The sequence below is a fragment of the Geotrypetes seraphini genome, chromosome 5 (genome assembly GCF_902459505.1).
Source record: "Geotrypetes seraphini chromosome 5, aGeoSer1.1, whole genome shotgun sequence".
Taxonomy (NCBI): domain Eukaryota; kingdom Metazoa; phylum Chordata; class Amphibia; order Gymnophiona; family Dermophiidae; genus Geotrypetes; species Geotrypetes seraphini.
The window spans coordinates 199,706,724-199,731,119 of NC_047088.1; the positions used below are offsets into that span (position 1 = coordinate 199,706,724).

At 42.0% G+C, this 24,396-nt stretch overlaps 1 protein-coding gene across 9 annotated transcripts in view; it reads right to left on the minus strand.

The window, feature by feature from the left end:
- Positions 1-24,396, minus strand: part of RAPGEF4 (Rap guanine nucleotide exchange factor 4) — a 251,957-nt gene that overhangs the window by 119,235 nt on the left and 108,326 nt on the right. For all 9 annotated transcript variants that reach the window (XM_033947094.1, XM_033947091.1, XM_033947092.1 and 6 more), the window contains 5 exons: positions 24,041-24,113; positions 21,069-21,115; positions 8,250-8,303; positions 7,864-7,970; positions 6,139-6,260 (listed from right to left, as the gene is read on the minus strand). In XM_033947094.1, the coding sequence (XP_033802985.1) occupies positions 6,139-6,260; positions 7,864-7,970; positions 8,250-8,303; positions 21,069-21,115; positions 24,041-24,113 (403 nt within the window). The remainder of the gene's footprint in view (positions 1-6,138; positions 6,261-7,863; positions 7,971-8,249; positions 8,304-21,068; positions 21,116-24,040; positions 24,114-24,396) is intronic.

Sequence of the window (24,396 nt, forward strand, 5' to 3'; positions counted from 1 at the left end):
AAAGCAGTCCCAGAAATCTAGGGCAGGACCATTGTGCCAGCTCATAACACTGAGGACCCAAAGGCGGAGTCCTCCCTTGCCATTACATGCACCCTGTAAAACTTGGAAAATGTATGAAGAGAGGACCAAGTCGCTGCCCTACAAATCTCTTGGGGGGAGACTGCCTGAGCTTCTGCCTACAAGGAAGCTCAGGAAGTCATGCTTCTAGTCAAATGTGCCTTTACAAAGACTGGTGACTGGAGATTGTGGCCGTGGAAACTAGTGCGTCACATCTAGCCTGACTAGTGGACACAAAAAGATGGTCAGATAGCCTGAACCCATTGGTGACCTCAAGATATTGGAGAAGCACTCTTCTCACATCCAAATTTTTCAGAATCCAGTCCTTCTTCTTAGAACCTGTGGACTACCTCTGAATATCTCTTGCGCGCTAATGCCACACTCTCAAGAGCTATGCCGTAAGAGCAAAGTGATATGGATCTTCTATGACTACTGGTCCCTACGTTTCCAAGTTTATTTAAAATTTGTTATTCAAAAAGGAAGCAGTTGTAGCTGCCTTAATTCCCAAGGCTAGCATTTAAAATTGTCTTTTAAAAATCGCATCCACTCTATGATACTGCATGTCCTTTAATATCATGCCTCCCTCACTTGGTAGGGACGTGTTTTTGGTTACCTGCACTACCATGAAATCTACCTTGGGCTGAGCAAACAGCTGCTGACACTCCTGTGCCATGGGATACATCTGAGCCATTGTCCTGGCTACTTTAAGGGATCCTTAAGGAGCATCCCAATGTAGAGAATTTGTCAAGCTGGAATAAAAAAATGGCATAAGTAACACAGTGACTGGTGAGAGAAACTATGGTATCACAGCTTGACAAAATGGTTCTCCCTACTCATTTTTAAACATTCTAAGCCAGACCTGAAAGGAGGCTGTGATTGGAGTGAGTAGGAGGAAGCTTAAATGAAGTGAGATAAATCTGGCATGTAAACTGCAGGATCTCATTGTCTCTCTCCAATTGGAAAGGTCCTAAGCAGCTGGTGTCAAGCTAGAAAACATTTGGCAGTTCAAAATATTCCCTTCAGTAAACTCCTGCCCAAAAACAGGCCTTCATCATGGCTAACACTGAAGAATGGCCAAACAGCTATTTTGCATGGCTGCATTTTTTTTTTTTTACTTTGGCACAGTGCTATGCATTTTTAAAGCTATATCAGCATGTCAGTTAGGGGTCTTTTAACTAAGGCAAGCTAATGGATTTAGTGCACACTAACAAATTAGTGCGTGTCAAGGGCCATGCAGTTCATAGGTATACTGTACAAACAGCAACTAACTTTGAATGACATGAAGTAGGTGCCGTTTTCCTTAGCACCTATTGAGTTAGGCACCATTTATAGCAGTGTCTCACAAACATTTTTCACCACTAAACTCAAGGCCATGTCTAGAAAGCCTATTTCTATTTAAGTATTTATATACCACTTATAGCCTAAGTGATTTACATTCAGGTACTCAAGCATTTTCCCTGACTGTCCTGGTGGGCTCATACCTCTGAGCAAGTGCGGACATCGACTGATGACATCATATGCATGTGCATGATGTCATGACATTGACATCCATGCATGCTCAGAGGCCCTCCAGATATGGCCCAGAGCTCAGGGAGCCTTCTAAAACCCGGACAAACTTCCGAGTTCCGGAAACCCTTCCATCGCCAAGGGGGGGGCTGGGAGGAGGAGAGTTGCCGGCAATGACAAGCTCGTATCTCGCCGCGGCACCCCCAGAATCTAACCACAGCACAGTTTGCGATTCACTGGTTTATAGAATCAGGCCCTAAATACTCCTGTGGCTTTTTTTTGGGGGGGGGTGGTAATGGCCACATGCTAATGCTAACAAAGTGCCGGGTTTTGAAAAGCCATCTGGACATGTCCGGGGAAATCCAGATGTCTGGCAATCCTACCCTAAGGGTTCTTTTTACTAAGGTGCAGTAAGTGCTTACCACAGCTTAAAAGGGCTTACCACAGAATGTACGCAGGCATTTTGTGATAGTTTGAGATCTATGCATGCTAAAAAAAATTTATTTTTTTCTGTAGAAGGGCTGTGTCAGAGGGGCTGCGAGTGAGCGTTTCTAAGCTAAATAGTTAGTGCAGCTAGCATTACTGTGCACTAACTGGTTAGCACATGGGACATTATTGCCTACAAAACAGGTGGCAGGAAGTGCTCATGTGCTACATTTTTGTAATGGCTGCACAGTAATGGCTGCTTTAGCGCATGGCCACTAATTGAAAAAAGTGGAAAATTGGCTATTTTGCTGATACGGTGAAAATGGTATTAGTGCGCAGAAAAAAAAAAAAACTTGTTTAAGAGTATACCAAGGCCACCTTTTACCACAGCTTAAAAAATGGACCCCTGAGCTTTTTCTTTCATCCTGAATATCAAGAAAGAGTCTCAGTCCAGGAGAACCTTTCAGATCTATCAAATTTCAGTCTCTTCAGTATTTAACATTAAGCCACTGTTTCCAATAGAACAGCAAGAAGTAAAAAAAAACTGACCATTGTTTGCACAGCGATAATGCTTAAAGCCACATTTTCTAGTGATTTCTGCTACTAAACAGAAATAAACATTTTTAAAAGAATAAAGGCTAGATGCACTATCGATACCGACTTGATCACCGTTGGTCGATTCTCTGGCCAATTCTCCAGCAGTGATTGATGCACTATCAAGTTTGCATGCAAACGTAACCGATCAATTGCTCAGTGAGCAATTGACACATGTGCAGAGCCCTCCTGCCACGTAGAACACCCCCCCATGCCAGGGACTCTGGAGCCACTGCCCCCCCCCCCAACACCCAAAAAATGGCAGGAGGGATGCTCACTCCCTCCTGCCTCTGGACGCACCACCTCCACCCCCTGAACCCTCAAAAATTGACAGGGGAAGCAATCTCCTGTCACTGCTGTTAGGGCTTCTTTTCTTAATAGCACAGATATTGTGTGTGTGTGTTACACATGCAAAATCTGTCCCATTAGAAAAAAAAACAAAAAGAAAAAAGCCTCCCCCAAGCCAGGCACCCCCCAGCCACCATCCCCCCTCTGAACCCCCAAAAATGGCAGGAGGGATGCCCAGTCCCTCCTGCAATGCAGAACACCCCTGTGCCATGCCCTCACCAGGCCCCCCCCAAACCCCCAAAATATTGCAGGAAAGATGTCCACTCTCTCCTGCCACCCCAAACCTCCCCATACCTTTTTAAAACGTTGGAAGCAGGAAGCCCACTCTCAGGCTCTTGCTTCAGGCCTGCCTGTCTAAATGACAGGCCTTCCCCTCCCCAATGCATCATCGCTGCCATTTTTGGAGGGTTCGGGGGGGGGGGGGTAGTGCGTCAATCGCATGGCTATTTTGCATGGGATTTTAGCTAATTTGCATGGCCGGATCGGAAAATGGGCTATCTAGAGGAAAAACACACGGTGGGCCGTTTTTGTGCATCGGGTCGGTAACAGCAATCATCGCTAAAGCTGTGAAAACAGGTTTAGCGATTGCTGACTTTGGTGCATCCCCCCACTAAATGAGAGTAGATAATCCTGAGGGCCACCATATGTTATAGTATGCGCCTCTCCAATCAAAACAACATTTCTGTCCATTACATAATCCATTTAAGAGCCATCCCTCCTACCACTGCCTCTGTAAGTCATTATTTTAACAACATAAGGCAAACAGTATCAAATGCAGTAGTAAGATCAAGAAAGAACAGAAATCCTGAATGTCCCTGATCCAAAGATCTCCTCACTTCATCTAACAGTGCCACAGGTACTGTTTCCATACTAAAACAAATGTGAAAATTAGATTGGACCAAATCCAAGCCAATATCCTATTCCAAAAATTATTTCAGTTGTTCTGTTACACAAGATTCAATAACCTTAGCTAGAACTGAAGTGCAGTGGTAATGGATGGTTTCCCAGGGTCTAACTCTTTTTTTATTCTTAATAACAGTTAACCTGGGCTTTCTTCCATGCTAACGCAGAGTAATGAATAGAAGCTAAGAATGAAATCACAATTAGAACTCTCAGTGATACATCAGTCATATTTTTAAACAGATAGTGATTAAAAGAACTGAAATGCGACAATTGTTTTATTGTTGGAATATCCAAATGTTCAAGAAAACATGAATTAGATACTGTTACTAGAGAATGACACGGTGACAAAATTCATCACTGTTCCCGTCCCCGTGGATAACCGCGGGAAATAATCCCATGTCATTTTCTAGTGTCTATTTCAACCTCAATCCTCCTACACCAGCATTCTTCAAAGCAAAGCTTGTGGGTCAGTGGTTGTGGCCATTCATACTCTGATTCTTATGTGAGCCAAGGATAATGAAGCCATTGTGACATCACTGATGTGATTGGCTCTTAGGCACTGGTGGAATGAGGCATTATGACATCACAATATCTGCTCTGGATATCAGAGACTACCATTCTGTAGTGTCTATCTCAACCTCAATCCTACACCAGCATTCTTCAAAGCAAAAGCTTGCGGGTCAGTGATTGTGCCCAATTATACTCTGATTCTTCTCTCTCTCCTTAAAGAATGATATGAAGATGGTTTCCCGCAGCTATCCTCGGGGACGGGGACGGTGATGAATTTTGTCACCGTGTCATTCTCTAACTGTTACCACAGGAGAATTAAGGACTTCACAAAGGGGTTGATGCAGAAAGCTACATGTTAGAGTCACTGACTACGGCCCAGCTTCTAACATGAGCTTTTTGCAAACATTTACTGCCAAGATGTAGAAATCAATGAGCATCAGAATAAAAACTGCATACCATGACAGTAGTTTATTTTATTTATTTATTTATAATACTCCTTTCTCCAAGGGGGAGAACATAACAGATGATACACAATATATTTTTAAAAAATCAAAAGTACATATAAAGTAGACAAATTTTTCCCCCCGACCTGCAGGAACTCAATTTTCCTGTCCCATCCCTGCAAGTTTTGTTGCTGTCCCTGTCCCATTCCTGTAAGCTCTGCCTTAACCGCACAAGCCTCGGACACTTATGATTGTAAAGTGTTTGAGGCTTGTGCAGATGAGGACAGAGCTGGCAGGAATGGGGCAGGGACAGGAAAAGAACTCGCCGGGATGGGACAGGAAAATGAATTCCCACGGGGATGGGGAAAAATTTGTCCCCATGTCATTCTGTAATATAAAGCATTAAACAAAGTACAAAAAAAAATATTCCAGTAATCTGCAGCTTATTATAAAATGTCCCCCTTCCTGTCAGTGTATGGCTTATGCAAGTGCAGACATTTACATCTGCCCTGGAGCAGATCGGTCAAAAGCGCGCCGGGACAAAGGCGTGCCCAGACAATTGAGCGCAGCGTGCGCTGCTGCGCCGCTCTAAATGACTGTTTTTAGTGCTCCGACGGGGGGGCGTGAGGGAGAACCCCCCCCCCACTTTACTTAATAGACATTGCGCCGCGTTGTGGGGGGTGTGGTGGGTTGTAACCCCCCACATTTTACTCAAAACTTCACTTTTTCCCTGTTTTTAGGGAAAAAGTTCAGTTTACAGTAAAATGTGGAGGGTTCAACCCCCCAAACCCCCCATAACGCCAGCGCGATGTCTATTAAGTAAACTGGGGGGTTCCCCAACAAAACCCCCCATCGGAGCACCTAAAAACTGTAATTTAGAGCGGCGCGGCAGCGTGCACTGCGCTCAATTGTCGGCGCGCACTTTTGTCTTTCGCGCCGTTGTCTATGAACCGATCTAAATGGCTCTGCCTATAATTAATTGCATGAGTGGATTAGCTTATTTTATACAAAAACTTGAAAACTCTGTCCAAACACTACTCCTGTACAAGCCCACTGGTAAAGTACTCACCAACAGATCTTTATGCTTATTTTTCTGCCAATCGGTATTTTATAAGAGGCCATTTACATGCATAAAATGACTGGAAAATTACCTCCTAAAAGTAGTTTGCTGCCTTCAAAGTAGCATGTGAGCACACTAACATTTTTAGCAAGAGTTTTAGTGCATAAGACCTAAAATGTGCTATTCTCCTATAGCTGTATTGAAATAAAAACATCTTTTTGCTGCTCAAATTTGCAGACATGCATTAAAAGACTTCTAAACATTTATAGCTTAGTATACCTGAATTCTTACCATGGTTCAGAACACCCTCCTCAAGTAACACTTGCCACATGCCGACGGCCTGTGTTCTTGAATGAACACAAGGGGTTTGTTGCATCATCCAGTCTACCAGTTCGGTCCCTACACAGCACTGTCTATGGAAGAAAATCCAAGCAGGCTAGTCAAGAAAGATTTGTGTAAAGTTTCTCAAAAAAAAATCACAATGCAAGTCACAGTAATTTTCAATCATCTGATCTACTCTACTATAACTGAATGGGCAAAATTTGAACACTCATCCAAGTGATTTGTACATCAAGGGTGTTTCAAGATTTTCAATAATGGGTCATATGATCAGAAATATATATATATATATGTAGGGAAAGTGTGATGCAGTAGTTAAAGCCAAAACAAAAGAACAGATCCAACAGGTCTGCAGTAAACAATTCAACTAATGAAAAACAAAAAGAAAAAACTGCAGAGACGATGTACAAAGTATCAAGCAACTTTATTAAAATTAAGGAAATATGGTGATTTCAACAATGGTTCTCATTTGTGAAAATGAGAAACTCGACACAGGCCGTGTTTCGGAGAAACACTCCTTCATCGGGGGTCCTAGAAGAAAATGTTATGTAATGAGATGTCAAGAATGGTGAAGTGCTAATGGTGCTAACGTCAAGTGTGACTAACAAAATTGCTGTGTGCTGCTGAGTGTGAGTGACTGAAATAACTGGTTTGAGCATGCATGATATTAGTGGTGCAATGGTTATAAACAGTGATAAGCTGAGTGAATCAGCAAGAGCCAAATGCTTTTAAAAAAGATAATGAGAATGGTCCGAAAGTGTAATGGTGAAGAGCAATGAAATTATATAAGTGTGGAAATAGTCCACAGAAATGATTATTATGCCGGCATAACCCATTAATGTGGGAGGAAAAAGGAGATGGGAATTATGGGAAAGGCAGACTGGTCAAAAAGTTTTACTCCCAGAATTGAGTAATTTGGCAGCTCTGACAGGACAATGCTGCAGATAATGGAAGGAAAAGAGCTGGAGGAGGAAGCCTGCAGAGTAGCAGTGAGGAGCAGAGAACAGCCAATGCTTCCAGTTCTATCTCCTCCCTTCCAATTCTCTAGTATGGCCTAGATGCCACAATGACAGGAATGAAGGGTTAGAGCAGGCAATAGAGGTTTTTCTGTGCTCTGCTCTGCCTCTGCTGTCCTATAGCAGAGAAGAATCACTCAGCATCCTCCCCCAACCTACCTACTGCCTAGAATTGTAGCAGCCTCAAGCCCGACAGATCTCTACGCTTGTAGAACTTAGGATTTCAAAGTCAGGCCACAATGATTTGCAAAGAGGGAAAGGAAGTGAATGCTGAAAGGGGGTTGGAAGGGAGCTAAGGTGGGTAGAAACATAGAAAAAAGCAGCAGAAAAGGGCTATAGCCCACCAAGTCTGCCCATTTCAAGTATCCCCTCCCCTGAATTTACTCCCTTAAAGATCCCACGTGAGTATCCCATTTTCTCTTAAAATCCGTCACGCTGCTGGCCTTTATCACCTGGAGTGGGAGTCTGTTCCAATGATCCACTACTCTTTCGGTGAAGAAGTACTTCCTGGAGTCGCCATGAAACTTCCCTCCCCTGATTTTCAGCGGATGCCCTCTGGTGGTCGTGGGTCCCATGAGCCAGAAGATATCATCTTCTGACTCGATGCGTCCCGTGATGTACTTATATGAATGATGGGGAGGGAGAAGATGTGCTTGCTCACCTGTAAGTTTTTAGATGATATTTACGATCTCTTATCATATGAGGAGCTCGGGAAAGAATTGCATTCCGTAAAATCTTTCCAGCCCTTAGGATTCTTTCCGATGGAATCTTAAGAGGAAGATTAAAAAAAGAAAGAAATTCAAGTTAAATATCAATATTTGATATTTCTGCCTTGTGTGAGGTAAAAATGCCGCAAAAGCTACTGCTTAATACAGCTGTTTTCATGTTGCATGATTTATAGTAATCTGCTAAATGTGGAAGGCCCTGACTTCTTTGCAAAAGGCTTAGGACAAAATATAATTTTCTGCTGCATTAGTTTGGAGGTACAATGTCTTATTGTATTAAGGACCCCTAATGAAGCTGAGCTACACACTGATATCCCATTACCTGAGTAATGGTTTTGTCAGGACGAAGCAGGATAGGGTGTTCAATGAGAGGTGTCTGAAAAATAAAATGCAATGAAACAAGCAAAAAAATTATAAAATAAACTAGCATAAACTGTAGAAAATTAAAAATGAACTAAAACAAAATACAGTAGGCTCTCAGCTAACCGGCACCCATGGACATTGATAAATGCTGATTAAATGTAGTTTCTGGTTGCTTGAGCGTTACTATTAATACTATATCCCATACTATGCTGTACCATAAACTGTTCCAGACAAACTACCAGACGTGTGGTAGGCAAAGCGTGGGCGTACTCGGGTGTGGTGTGGCAAATTTACACTTACATTTCTGCCAGAAATTGATTTTATTTTCATTTTTATTTAAAGTATTACAGTATTTCTTTGATTTTTTTTTTCTGGTCATATGAGACTTCTGGTTGCTTGAATTCCAGTTAACAGAGAGTCTACTGTACTATACCAATAAATTAAATGTCCAAAGGAGAAAATAATACTTTTAAACAAGTCTAAGAAAGTATATAAATCATGTAGAAAATAATGCAAATGTTAAACTATAACAACTCATCTGGATGATCATATATAGACTGGAATAAATCAGTACACCTCAGTTATTGAAGGGGCACATATCGGGGTTAGGTCACTAACAATCTGCTCCTTCATAAGCATTTTTATTGGGCCACCAATAGGACTGTATTCCCCCCCCCCCCCAAACTACCATTACTATGCAGTAAAAGGATGGAGCAGGTTGTGATAAAAAAAACAAGGCTTAAGCACCTGTGCTGTGATTTCTTTCCTTGTAAGTCAACCAATAAAACTGTTGCCATTATATTCCTTCTGATAAATGTGTTTGGTTTATGCTCTTCTAATGAAGATAGTGGTGTGGTGTTATGTTTGCCTCCAGTTACATGGGTGTCAACATGGCACAGAAAAGGATAATGTTTCAGTCACTTTCCAGCAGCAGGGGAAAAAATCTTTACTAGTTGGGCCCTTTTGCTAAAATGCATTAGGAATTTTTTTTTTTAAGTATTCTGCATATCTACAAATCTAGGCAGCTTCCAGTAGTATATGATAAGTTTTTACAGTGTACAAAAACAATATAATTAAATCATCAAATGAGCAACAGGAGTAGCGCAGAGCATTCAGCGTGCCAGCCTGCGCTAAAAATTGCATGCGACATCAACGCATGGCATCCATGTCTGTGTAGATGCCCTCTTGCCCGACGCCATTTCAAAGAAGCTTTTCAAATCCCGGACAAAGTGTCGGGTTTTCAAAAGCCGTCCGGACCACTGGCCATGTCCGTGGAAATATAGACGACTGGTAACCCTAGGTGCAGGGCTTAATTTCTGGGAGAATGGCCTAGAAAGCAGTTTTCCTACTTCTTTTCCGACTTCAGAGCAGTAGAGGTGTTTTGCTCCCATCTTTTCCCTTCCAGATAGCCTGCAAGGAAGAAAAGGAAAAGCACAGAGCAGTCTCTCTGCTCCCTCATCTATCTCTCTTCTTTTGTTGCTTCTGACCTGTAGGGTTATCATACATCTGGATTTACCCGGACATGTCCTCTTTTTAGAGGACTGTTCCAGATATTTGGATGGTGTCCTGGAGTTGAGGGAGTCTGTCCAGGTTTTAAACTCACTCTCTTCAGGCCCCCCCAAATCTACCTCCTCCAAGCTCTGGTGCAGCAATTTCAATCTTCAGGCAGCCGGCAATACCGGCCTGCCATGGAAACCTTCTCTGTGCAGCATCCCACCTATGTGGGAACAGGAAGTCACTGAAGAGAGATGGCTTCTGGGGCAGGCTGAAGGCAGCAGGCTCACATCGCTGGCATTGCCGGCTGTCTGAAGACTAAAATTGCAGCACCAGAGTCTGGAGGAGGTTGTTGGAGAACAAGGGAGAGCAATACCCGATTCTGGTGTGGGAGACCTAGAGACAGAGGTTGCTCTGGGAGGGGGGTTTGAGAGAAAGCACCGGGAAGGGGAAAGCACATCATTTTGGAATAGACATCCCTCTTGCCAGCTTTCTTTAAAAGATCAGGGGGGTTGGGATGGGATGTTGGGGTGTCAGGTGGGATGTCAGGGGTTTGGGGCATGTTGGATTAGCATTTTGGAGTGTCAGGGGGTGTCAGGGTTCAGGGGATCGAGGGGGCCCACTTATTGGATGTGGGAAGGGGATTCAGGGGAGATAGGCATGAGGGACTAGACATCCTTCCTGCCAATCACGGGATGGGAGTGTTGGGGGGTCTTAGGCAGCAGGGAGTGAGCATCCCTCCTGTTGATCATGGGGGGTGGGAGTGTTGAGGGGTCATCTGCCGCTACCAGCTCAGCTGTTCACGGCAGGGGTATTTTCACTCCAATCAGCTGAGCCAGCAGGACTCTATTGCAGTTCTAAGGAGACATATAGGGATGGTTAAACTCGCCCAAGGCTACTTCCAGGCGAAACCATGCTGAAACAAAGAATCTGTGAACCAGGTTATCTTTCCTACATATGTTGATCCTGTCCTCCTCATCTGATATCACAGGTTTAGATTATCTATGTAGCTTGCAGTAGCAAGACCATGGTCCTCCTTTCCAATATTTTGAACTATAGATATTTGTATGAGTCTACTATGACCCCACATGCTCTCAGATTTGTTGGAGAAGTGTTTGCTGTGCCCACTATCTGACAGGGCATCACAGCTCCAGATTACTTGTTAAGTGGACATTCCACTTTGGTTACTGGCATCCTTCAACACAGCTATTTTTTCAAATGCATCCTTTAATGTAATAAAATCCATTCTATTTTTTATAGTTTATATTTAAATATTTTGTACACAGAAATCACCCACACAACATTGTGAAAGGTGCCAGAATGATTGTGGGCAAAAAAATCTGTCTCAAAGCAGAAAAGCAAGGTCAATGTTTCTCTCTTGTTTTAGGGAACCATCTGGATAGTCAAAAAACAAACATATGCACTTTTTGATGCCCTTCATGTGAGTGTTTAATTAAGGCTTAAATATATTAGTGCAATAAGTTGTATACAGTGTTTTCACCAATCTCTTTCTATAGAATGAAACAGAGAAATATAGAAAAATGAAGGGAGATAAAGACCATATGCTCATCCACACCATCTACTATCCCTCCCTGCCCCTTAGAGATCTTATGTTCTTCTACTAAGCTTCTTTGAACTCAGATACAGTCTTCATCTCTACTACATCCATCAAAAGACCAGTTCATGAAGAAGTATTTCCTCCTTCTCTTCGGCCCTCTTCCCTGCTGGCATCCCCCACAGGCAGCTCAGGGCCCATCTGGAGGGCCTTCGCACATGCTCAGATGTCATCATAGCGAATCCACGCACTTCTGGATGCCTTGAGCCGCAGCCACTATGTTTAGTGTGCCGCGGCTCAACAAAGTTTGCAGGACACTGATTTATACTCTTCTCTGAGACACGAGTATATGACGTTGCAGGTATGGAAGTAGTATTGCTTGAGCGATTGTTCTAAAGCTATTATGGCTTAATATCGGTCTTATGGTTTTTAATTGTCTTCGTCTGAAAAAAAAATTTCTTAACCAAGGAATCAATTTGGTTCTTGAAGGTAAGATTTGAGTCTAGAATAAACCCCAGGACTTTAGATGTTTTTTTCAATCTTAAGATTCTCTCCTGTGGCTAGTGTTAGGGTCTTTTTTGAAATGGATTCATGACCACCAAACCAGAATCCTTTAGTCTTCTGTTTGTTGAGTTTGAGGAAGTTTTTCTGCATCCAAGCATTCAAGTCTTCTGTGATGTTGTAATGTGTCTTCAATTGAGTCTTTGGTTAAACAGAGAAGGAAAATGTGATCTGCATAGGAAAAAGTATGAACGTGAGGACTGGAGAAGTTCCTATCTAGGGCACTTATGTATAGATTAAATAGGAAGAGAGACAGAGGAGATCCTTGTGGTACTCCACAGAAAGCCTTCCATTTGTGGGACCCATTTTTGCCTCTACATACTTTGTAAGTCCTATTTTTAAGTAATTCTGTAAACTATTTTAGTACTACTCCTTGTAGCCCTAGTTCACTCAGTCTCTGAAGTAGGAGGGAATGGTCGATTGCATTGAATGCAGCTGAAATGTTGAATTGTACCTTCTTGATACTCACTTCATATAGTACTTTTTATATATTTTTATGGTTGTCTAGTCAATTGTTTCTATAGATCTATACAATATGGGGCTCATAACTGAAACAAATAAGTCTAAAAACCTGCCCAAGTCGGCACTTGGACGATCTAAACGTCAGGTCGTCTAAGTGCCGATAATCGAAACAGTTTTTTGGACGTATCCAGAGACATTTTAGGCCTCTGAATCCCGCTGTGTGCCCAGAGTTGAAAGGGGCATTTTTGGAGGGATAATCGAATGTCTGACGAGACTGCCTAGGCCAAGGGTGTCCAACCTGTGGCCCGAGGGCCGAATACAGCCCCATGAAGTATTTTGTGCGGCCCTGGTCGAGGGCGATGCAGTGCTTTCCTCTGCTGCCCCCGGGTGTTTACCGTTTTGCCGGCTCCCTCCTCTGTCTTGCTGCAGTGTTTGCGCATTTGTGCGGCCCCAGAAACATTTTTTTCGGCCAATGCGGCCCAGGGAATCCAAAAGGTTGGACATCCCTGGCCTAGGCAAAACTTATATGTTGTGAGTTAGATGATGTAAAGACAGGTATACTTGTTCAAAAGATATCGAAAGTGACCAGATAACCACTACAGAGACAAAGTAAAGACCCTCACACACTCCCCTTTTGCTCACTGACCTTGTTGCACCCCCCACATATTTCAGAATAAAAATATACCTACCTACTTCCGGAACATCAGCACCTGGCATAAGAAAGCCTAGGAAAGCTGCACAGAGGTGGTTTAAGTAGTCTGGGGTGGGTGGGTTAGAACCATAGAGAGGAGGACCCAGGCCCATAAGCTACTCTAACCACTACATTCAAAGTAGAAAATGTGAGCCCCCCCTCCAAAAAAACCCTCAACAACCTACTGTACTGCCACCTACAGCAATAAGGGTTATTGGGGTTGAAGACAGGTGGGTATAATGGGCTTTGGAGAAGTTTTGGGAGGCTCACCATAACTTATAAGGGAGTTCTGGTGAGATGTTTATGTGGCACCCTTTTTGTGAAGTTCACAGCAGTGCCCTGTATGGTGCCCCATTGTTCTGTTGCCATGTCTGGGTGGCCATTACAAGATTGGCCCCTCCCATATCCAAAAGGTCTTGTTCTGGGCGTTTGGAACTTGGATGAATTTTGTTTGAGAATGTGGTATAAAGACAGGCGTAGTGGCAGTCTGGAAGATCCAATGCCTGGACGTACAGATAGACGATTTTTGAAAAACGAAATAGTTTAGATGTAATTTTTGAGAATGGACATTTTACCGGTGCCGACTTTGGTCAACTAGCGCCCTAAGTCCAAATCAAACTTAGAATTCCTATGAGCGCTGGAGCAGCATTGGAGCATTTAGCGCAGCCTAGTAAAAGAGGGCCTATGTTAGGTAGAGGTATTTGCTACTGTGGTAATTTTAAAAAATGGTCACACACTAAAGGCAACATTAGAGCAAGGCCAATGCAGGAAACAGAAAAAAAAGCATTTTTACAGCTGCAGTATAAAACCTTAATACATGGGAAAGACATGCGTGAGGGTAGACTAAGGCCATTTTTACCACAGCTTAGTTAAAGGACCCCTAAGCTATTTTTTGCTTTTTGCCTTACTACTTTTATTTTTATGAGTCTGGCCTTTTCGCTCAAAGACAACCATATAAGATTTAAAATGAGGATAATGTCAGTTTCTTCTTATACTCTTCTCTCTATCTGTTCTTTGTTGTGAATGAATACTTTGCTATAATATTTTATGGAGTTCCTTCCTATGATTTTACTATTGAATTTAATTTTACCCCACTCTGATCCGAATGGTCAGTAACGACAGTATATCAAGACCAAATAAACATTAACATAAACATTTTGGAACCCTAGTTCTGGCTAGTTCTTAAGTGCTGGTGAAGAGTAGAGAGTATGGATTAATTTTCTAGTGGCATCCCAGGCCAGTTTTATTGGTTCCGATATGGATCCAAATCCAGTGAGAATCACCGTAAACATCAGTATTACCTCCCTAAAAGAGTGCCCTCAATCTGCCAAGAGGTGAATAACAGCCCTCTGAGAACCACTCCTGACCGGAGCACTGATTACAAAAAGAAAAAGCCTTGAGCAGATAGACTAATCATGATGAACTTAATGGATGCAAAAATTCTTTGTCTTTTGTGCCAGCAGAAACGAGCATTAATGTGCTTAAGTGCTTGAAAAGGAGTACACAAAAAGAAAATATGATTTATAAAAAAAAAATCATGATTTAATATGAACAAATGTGCATTGATCAAGAGAGCCTGCTCTTACTGGAGATTTGTGTTTCAATATGATGCTAAGCAGCTTTTCCCCACTGCCACTATATCAAGGATAATACATAAATGGAGAACAAACTGAGGTTGAAAATTATTACAGTGTTTTTCAATAGCTCTGTAGTAAAGTTCTTTTTTTTTTTTTTTTTTGCTTCTCTGCGTAATGATTTCTCATTATTTTAAATTACAATATATATTTTTAGTTTAAAATTTGGTCTACTGCCATTCGAAACCATAGGAGCCTGCTTTGTGGGTGCCAGTGGGAGCTGAGCACTCCCTCCCCTCAATAAGAACAAAGCTCCTTCATTGTGTCTAGGAAGGAGGAATTTGGATTATGTTTGGCAATACCAATTATATTGGAATGTTGGTGTCTATGTTTGAAACATCATTATCATGGAGGTTTACAAAGTAACTCAAGTAACCAAAAGTGCTCCTTCAAGTGATTTCTAACCTGTGTTCCTAGGGAGGGGAAACACACAAATTACTATATTTTTTGCTCCATAAGATGCACCTGACCATATGACGAACCCTAGATTTAGAGGAGGAAAATAAGAAAAAAAACCATTTTGAACCAAATTCTCCCTGCCAGGCTCTGCACCCAATCCCACACTCCTTGCCAAGCTCTGCACCCTGTCCCTCCCCTCCCTGCCAGGCTCTGTACCCTGTCCCCCCTCTGCTGGTCTAGTGGTAGGCCGGAACAGGAGGGATCCATCCCAGCCAACAAACAATTTTTTTCACCCCAGTACCTTTTTAAATCATCCCCCCATCCCCTCAAATATTTTTAAGTTTAAATATTTTTTATTAGAAATTTAAAAATATAGAATACAAAGAATGCAAGAATATATTAAATCATCCAGTAGAGGTTATAGGAAGTACCCCAACCCCCTCTTGTATGATCAAACAATTTGTATTGAGCAGAATAGTATACAAAATACACATCAGTGGTAACAAGGTCAGAAAAGTGACAATCATAATATCATCAATGTTTGACAATGTTGACAATCATATCATCATCAACGTTAGAACTACAATATATCCCACCCCCCAAAAGCAACAAGAAAATCCCCCCCCCCCCCATGTCAACAACACATCTATGTGGCAGCAATGCTAGAATTAATCAAGTCCCTGGTTCCTGAGAGACCCCAGCCCTCAGGGGAGGAAACAAGAGGCATTGAAATCCCTTTCTGCCCCTAATACAGCCCCATTATTGAGCAATAAGAGGTAACAAAATGGCAGAACCAGAACAATTTGACCCTGATGTGTGAGAAGACCAGACAATGAGTGGCTCTTTAACCAGCTCCAGGAAAAATGCCGCGGGTCAGAGCTCATCCCAGAACAGGTTAACATTTTAACCCCAGGAAAACATGACATATCGCAGAAGCTGTGGACTTTAGGGAGAAATGACAGGAAGTACAATTATAGTGAGAATTCCCTTTCCCAAAAATATGATAAAAAGAAAGATGCACAAGATTAATTTGGTGTTGATTAATGTGAGTCTGCCCCTAATATAGCCCCCTTGCATAAAGGGGGGAAGGAAAAAAGGTCAATTTTCCACAGTGGCAGCCCCGACTGTAGGATAGGCAGGAAAATCTTTAATCTCTGGAATATTTAATCTCTGGTCCGCTCTGGTTCCCCCCCCCCCCAATATCTTTATAAATAGACGGCTGTTTTGTCCTATTTATGTGGCGCACAGGTCAAGAGCACGGAGGTCAGGCGCGAGCTTTCCATGCTCCTGCTTGGGCCCGCACCGCTATCTGACTGGCTGCTGTGAGTTCTCGCGAGTTTTGCGAGAACTCAGGGCACCCATTCAGATAGTGGTGCTGGCCCAAGCAGGAGCACGGAAAGCTCGCACCTGATTTCTGTGCTCCTGACCTGTGCGCTGCTAGTGAGGGAGGGATACATGCTGGACCATCAGGTACTATGCTGACGGTGGCGGGTAACGCTGGACCACCATGATGACAGCGGTGGGCGGGTGTTTTAAAAGGTGCGGCGGCATGCTTTAAAAAAGAGGGGAGGCGGTGGGTGTTTTAAAAAGGTGCGGGGGTTTAAAAATTGTATCTTTGCTCCATAAGATGCACTAAGATTTCCACCCACTTTTGGGTGGAAAAAAAGTGTGTCTTATGGAGCGAAAAATACGGTATTTTGAGATAATCAAAGAAATCGAGGCATAAGGAATAACAAGGGGACAGAGTATACCATGGGATATTTAACTGCAAGGCCTGAAATATTAAAAAAAACCCACAAAATTTAAATTTAATTCTCCATAAAATAGGGAATCAATGTTGCTCTTTCCTCAGTGGAGTGACATGATCTGATTTTTTTTTTTTTTTTTTTTTTTTAATCATACAAGGGGTCGCTGTAAAGTTCTTAGCTCAACCAAGAGGAGAATGATGTGGCGTCATAAACATACAAGTTATTCCACACTTTTCTTGACACTTTTTTTGTTTCATATCATTTCATATAATTGAAATGAAAAGTATCAAATAAAGTGCGGAATAACTTGTAAGTTTCATGGCTCCACATAGGGATGGGATTAGAGGTAAGTTTTAAAATTAATCGGGGATCACTGTTCAGGCACTATGCCTGATGGGCCGCCGCGGGAGTGGACCACTGAGCAAGATGGACCTCTGGTCTGACTCAGCGAGGCAACTTCTTATGTTCTTGGTTGGGCTGAGAACTTTTCAGCGGCTCCTCGTAAATATGATCTCCTATCAAATTGATTTTTCTGATTATCAGATACGTTTTCTAAATATAAATCTAAAGAGTTATTTGAATGAAAGTCATGTTTAAAGTAATGTTTAAAATTTGTGGGACTGATGATGATGAGCAAGTTGGTTTGATATTGTCCAAATGAATTTTCTCAGACAATAGCCACTTCTGAATGGCCCTGAAGAAAGTTATGAGTAGTGGGAACTTATGACTATTTAATATCTATTGCTGTGATTCCTACTATATTAAATTCACAGCCATATAATCTGCATACCCTGGATACTTATATCTTTTAGTTTTGAAAGCAAATGCTGATGATCAATGAGATCAAAGCCTGCACCTAGATCCAGAAGGACCAAAGGTCATCTTTCCCAGTGTCCATATGCATCCTAATCTCACTACCCATAGCTAGTAAACCTATCTCTGTTCTGTTGCCTTTTTTACAACTCAGTCTGCCTGAGATGGAAAGCATTTGCTTTGTTTAGAAAATCACCTAACTGGCTATCACTATTGCTGTAAGTCAAGAAAGGGTAAATTTGTAACTGGAGAGTAATGTGCCAGCTCCAGCCAATCCATAATTGATTTTTTTTAAGAAAGAAGAGATCAAATCTTTGATTCCTTCCAAGCTAAAAGAACTATTTCTAGAGGCAAAGTGGAGTTCATCATTGTGATGACATAAGGGGAAATGTAAAGCAATGGATTTCTCCCAAATTATAATGGAACCAGGTTTACTGAAGAGAATGAGGTGTTCATTGAAACCAGGATTTTTCTAAGTCTAACTAGATCTTGTAAGAGTGTTCGTTCCCACTAATCATGAACCCCCCCCAAAAAAAAAAAATTAAAAAAAAAATCATGAACCAAAGTCCTCAAAATCATATTTGTAGCAAACATGGTATAACCTGGTTTATAGGAGTCATATAATTTGAATATGAACTCTGGAGTCATCTGAACCCTTTGTAGAGACCACTAAGATTCTGTCTGTTGAGCAGTGCTGGAATCTTCAGTTACTCTACCAGAAAAAAGGGAGTTCTGATATTTTTCACCGACCCCAATTTTCAGAACAGTGCATTAACCATTAAGCAAAATAAGCAGGTGTGTACGGCACCACTGAGTTCTCCCTCCTCCTCCTCCCAGCTACCATGCCCTTAACTCTTTCACTGTCATCTGCCACACCCATTATCCTATATGTACTTCAGTGGTTTTCTAACCATCATAATTATATATCATGTTTTGTTTCATACAGTAATGTTTCTCAGCATTTATTAAGTCTTATTGTCTTCTCAAGTAAGAAATGGAATGGCTGAGGGGCACCATTTTGGGCTGTGCATCAGTTGGCCTTAATCTGGCCCTGCCTGAGATGGGGGAGAATATCCCTTGGAGGGAAAATCTGGGTATATAAATGTCCAGCCCAAAGGGGGGAGGGAAGGGATTCCTGTCTTTGCTTTAGATCTCTGACCACTGCACCTAAATGATAGGGGTCCACAGTTTGGCTCAGAGCCCTGGCCATTTCCCTCGACACCCATCAATACAAGGGGACAAAATATAATCAGTCACTTCCAGCCTGTAGCATCCGTTTTTCTGCTAAAACAAAAGGTCTTTGACTAACACCGTTTCTGATCCTTAAGAACAGGAGTATCAGCCTCAGAGCCTAGAAAACTGCTGAACTATTCAAGGAAACACAAATACGGAGAACTTGTCTTCCATCTGCCTGAGTGGAGGAGAAAGAGGAAAAGGAGAAGTGCCATGTAATTCAGCTAGAACAATGATCATGGTAAAGCCTCTCAGCATAATAAGTCCCTCTGCAAAGAAACAACTTTAAGAGCTGAAATTAACAATGCAACTGTTTCTATTTACCGGCATATAGGTTACTGTAAATAGTTACTCTGAATTAGGTCTTCCAGTTTTGTGAAGACCAATTTTGAGTAAAACCCAGCACATTTTGGAAGATATCTGTGTGGACTACTAACTGCAAGGAAAGTGCTGAGTGTGTAAATTAAGGGCTAACCGAATGCCTAGCTTTGCTAGTCCTGACTCTGACCTTAAAACACTAGTCCAACACTATAAAGTAAACCATCCTGATGCTTACCAGTCAGCAAAGGGTTACATACCATATATACTCAAATATAAACTGATATTTTGGGGCCAGAAAGGGCCAAAAATGGGGGTCTCAGTTTATATTAGAGTCTCTTACTTCTCTCCCCAGCCACCGCCATAGCAGCAGCCAACATTTCCCATCTCCCCAATGTCATCACCATCCCCCATAGCAACCAACATTTTCTTTCTAAACCCCCTGCCGCCGCCGCAGTGGCTAACGTTTCCCACCTCCCCATCTCTATCACCTCCACCCCAGCAGCAGCTGACAATTCATTCTGACCCCTCCCCACCACTGCTGCAAACATTTCCCACCTCCCTCACCCCCCACTGATCATCAGCTTTTCACTTACAGGCACTTGCTTCCCCGGCACATGCCGACAAAGTTATCCACTGACTGGATCAGAACGGGGCTTTGAGCATCCGCGCACACTCAAAGGCTTGCCGGCTTCCACCCTGAGCATGCGCAGATGCTCAAAGCCCCGCTCCGATCTAGTCAGCGGATAATTACGTCAGCATGTACCGGGAAAGCCAGTACCTGTAAGTGAAAAGCTGATTATTGGAGTGTAGGGGAGGTAGGAAATGTATATGGCAGCGTTGGGGAGGGGTGGTGTCAGAAAGAAATGTCAATTGCTGCTGGGGAAGAGGCGATGGTGATGAGGCAGGAAATGATGGCATTTTTCTCTCCTTTTTTGGGTGGGGGGGGATCTGTTATCTTGTTTTATACTCATATAGGCTTATACATATACTGTGTTTCCCCCAAAATATGACCTACCCCAAAAATAAGCCCTAGCATGATTTTCGGAGTAGGTCTTAATATAAGCCCTACCCCCGAAATAAGCCCAAGTCGTCGACAGCAGCAACAGTGCTCTCCCCCCCTCCCTGGCCAACCCATTTTTCCCTCCCATCCAAACCACAAGATACAAATAAATGTACCTTATAACAAGTCGGCAGCACTGGCAGCAATCTAGACAGGCTGCTTTGCAGCCTGGCCCGTTCCTCTGCCGCGTTGCTGATGATGTCATCAGTGATGCAGCAGAGGAACGGCCCAGGCCATGAAGCAGCCTGTCTAGATTGCTGCCAGTTTGTTATAAGGTACATTTATTTCTGTCTCGCGGTTCGGATGGGAGGGAGAGATGGGGCAGCGGAGGAGGTGCGCAGCGGCGGGGGGGATAGAAAGATGCTACACGGGGGGATGGAAGGAAGAGAGGGATAGACGCTGCAAGGGATGGGACGGAGGGGGGATAGAAAGATACTGCACAAGGGGATGGATGAGAGGGGAGGAAAGATGCTGCACATGTGGGGGAGAGAAGGGAAATAGGAAGAATTGAGGTGGAAGAGAGGACATGAAAAAAATAAGACATCCACGAAAATAAGACCTAGTGCCTTTTTTTGGGCCCAAATTAATATAAGACAGTGTCTTATTTTCAGGGAAACACAGTATAAGTGATAAGTAGTAGTAGTATATACGTATATATGGAGGTTTATAAGTACATACGTATGCACTCATTTTACACAGTTTTACAATAAGACAACTACAGCAACTACAGCAAATAATAGTGCTTATTACAGCAAAGGGGGAAGTGATATTCTTTGTCTTGTCTTAAAAGTTATATGCTGATTTTACCTTATTGCAATGTTTGAGAGTGTTCATCATCTCCTTATCAGAGATCCCTAGAAGAAATAAGTGAGATATTACAGTGGATAACTTGACAAATCACCTGATGAGGCATTGTCAACCAATCTACAAGGAAGAGGGTAAATATACGTGCATATAGGATCAGGCTTAGCTGCCGTATGTGCCACTAACATTTAGGCGCACCCATTTAGACAAAGGAAAGCCAGCCCTAAATACCTGCGCCTAAGTTGTACGTGGATCAGGTGCATTCTATAGCAGCGCGTGTAACTTTTAGGAATGCCCATCATCCACCCATGCTTCTCCCCTTGCCATGCCCCCTTTTGAGATTTGCGTACTAGGACTGACGCGCACCACTTTATAGAATGCGCCTACCAAGCTGTGCAAGTAACTTCTCACTAGTGCCAATTAACGTCAATTATCAGGTGTTAATGGACAATTATCAGTGCCAATTGGTCGTGTTAAACAATTAAGTTGTGCACGCAAATCAGCTGTGCGTACCGATATGCACATGCAACTTATAGCGCTATATACATAATTTGTGGGTATGTGAACACATGTCCATAAATGACAATAGCCCAGTTCCTGCTATAAGCATGCTATAAGCATGCACATATCTTCGATAATGTGTACTTTGCAGGTGGGCGTTCACACGGGTGGAGTCTGGATAAAGGAAACGCCAGAGTGAGAGGGCACAGAATGAGGTTAAGATAGGCTCAGAAGTTATCTAAAGAAAACTCCTGCATTCTTAGAAAGATTTCTAATTCCTTACACTCCCACAAAATCTTTAAGATCCGAAGAAAAATCTTTACTATTAATCCCTTCACTATAATTCATTTATTCAAGGAGGGACCCAATTTTTTCTGTTAAAGCCCCTCAAATTTGGAACTCGCTCCCGATTAATATAAGAGAAGAAAAATTACTTAGTAAGTTTAAAAGTCTTCTCAAAAGCTGGCTTTTTAAGGACGCTTTTAACTGAATCATTTCAAAGGATATTTTACAGCGGACTAGTAGTGCTAGTAAGCAAAAATTAAGTGGGTAACCTTCCCCAACCTCTTGTTTCATTATCTATCTCTTTTTATTTGTTTACAAATTGTATTTAATCCTTTAATTTTTTTCCCTCCCTTTTTCACATGTATTGTTTTGTTAAAATAGTACTGTCTAGTTCAATTATTATGACTTTTTTGTTTTTTTAACCCAATTTTATAACTAAGTGTAAATCGCATTGGATTTGGATTTTGCGATCAAATCAAATATTTTAAATAAACTTGAAAAAATAAACTTGAAACTTGATCTAAGGAAATACTATTTTACAGAATGGTTGGTAGATATGTGAAATAGTCTCCCAGTAAATATGGTGGAAAAAAGTATGTCTGAATTTAAGAAAACATGGGACAGGCATGTGGAATCTCTTAGGGAGAAGAGTTGATGGTAGATGCTACAGATTGGCAAACTGGATGGGCCATTTGGCCTTTATCTGATGTTATTTTTCTGTTTCTATGTATACATTAATACAGAGGTCTCCAACCTTTTTCATGTAAAAAGCCACAAAGTGTACATGAGAAAGCTCCAGGGCCCCCCAAAAGATTTTTGGCTTACATATGTAATTTTAAATTCAAATTTCGATTCTACAAGGATATAGTTACCTCCCTCACCCAACCCAATTTATAAAACACATAATTAACCCCAGTGAGACAAAAAAGGGTTAAATGCTTACTGCCTTCCCTACCACTTCCACTTACCAGTGCTGGTTGGGGGGGGGGGGGGGGTGGAGGAGGAGGAAGGAGAGAGAAGAAGGAGCAATGCCAGCCAGCTAATTAGTACATATCTGGCTATCCCGCAATATTCAGTGGGAGATAGCTATGTAGCATAATATAGCTGGTAACCCCAATATTCACTGGTTCACTGGCCAAACAGAGGCGGGTGGTCTATCTTTGGCCATTGAGACTTAGCTGGCTAATCATTGAATATTGACCTATGTCTCAGCTGGCCAAAAACTGACAAATTCAATACCGATCGCTGGATATGGTGCCAGCACGGAATTTCCAGATTCACTAGTGATCTCCTGTAGTCTGAATATCGGTTTGACCAGGTTTTGGAAAGCCCAACAAGCTCCGGCCACATCTGGAGGGCCTCTGAGCATGAGCAGATGATGTCGCACATGTCCACGCATGCTCGAGGCCCTCCAAACATGGCCCAGATTTGGGGGAAGTTTACGAAGCTTTGTGGGGGGCGGGGCTGGGGGAAGAATACTAGGATCAGACTTTGGGAGGGAAAAAGAAAGTTTTCCACTACTCTATGCTCAGAGGGAAGGCTTCCAGGTTAGCTTGTTAAGAGAAACAAGTATATAAGTGTAAATCTATCTTTTCTTTCTATTTAAACTACAGTATTTTTGACTGTTTCTTTAATGTTTAATGTTTTTATAGACTGTTTACTATACAGGAGAATATAAATACACAAAGATTCTCACATGATTTGAGTTACATACAAATTCAACTTAAGAACCGTTTTAAAGAAAGAAATCATTCATAACCCTGAGGCTGCCTGTATCCTTTGAAACAGTGGCCAGTCCAAGTGACAATTACCTGTCATGTTGCCTAAACAGATTTTATGCTTGATCCAAGACTTATTGTTCAGAAAATGATCCAAACTTTTTTTTAAACCCTGCTTAGCTAACGGCTTTCAACACATTTTCTGGCAATGAATTCTAGAGCTTAATTACATGCTGAGTGAAGAATTTACTACTTAGTAGTTTCATTGCTTGCTCCCTAGCCTTAGTATTTTTTTGGAAAGAGTAAACAAGTGGTTCACATCTACTCGTTCTACTCCACTCAATATTTTATAGACCCCTACCATATCTCCCCTCAACCATCTCTTTTACAAGAACCCCTTAACTCCCTATATTCTGGTTGTTGGGGAATGGATCTCAACCTCTTTTGTTTATTTATATAAATGGCACTTACTGTCATTATTAGAACCAGTTTCCATAACACCATATGGGGGAGCCAAAAGTCCTGCCATATATTGTCGATATTTCTGAAAAAAAAAAAAATAACACATACATGTGATAGAATCATTTAAATATCATTATGGCTTATTAGTATTACCTTTCAATGTAGCCAAGGCCCCTGTCTCAGAGGGAGGTTCTTCATCAAAGGCTGAAAAATTCTTTGGAAATTCTACAGTACCATTGCATTCATTTGCATATAATTTATATTACCTTCAGTGCAAACAGCCAATATTTTACTGCACGATTTGAAATTATATTCTTATTACAAAAATATATGAACAATTTGATATGTAGTGTCTTTAACTGACC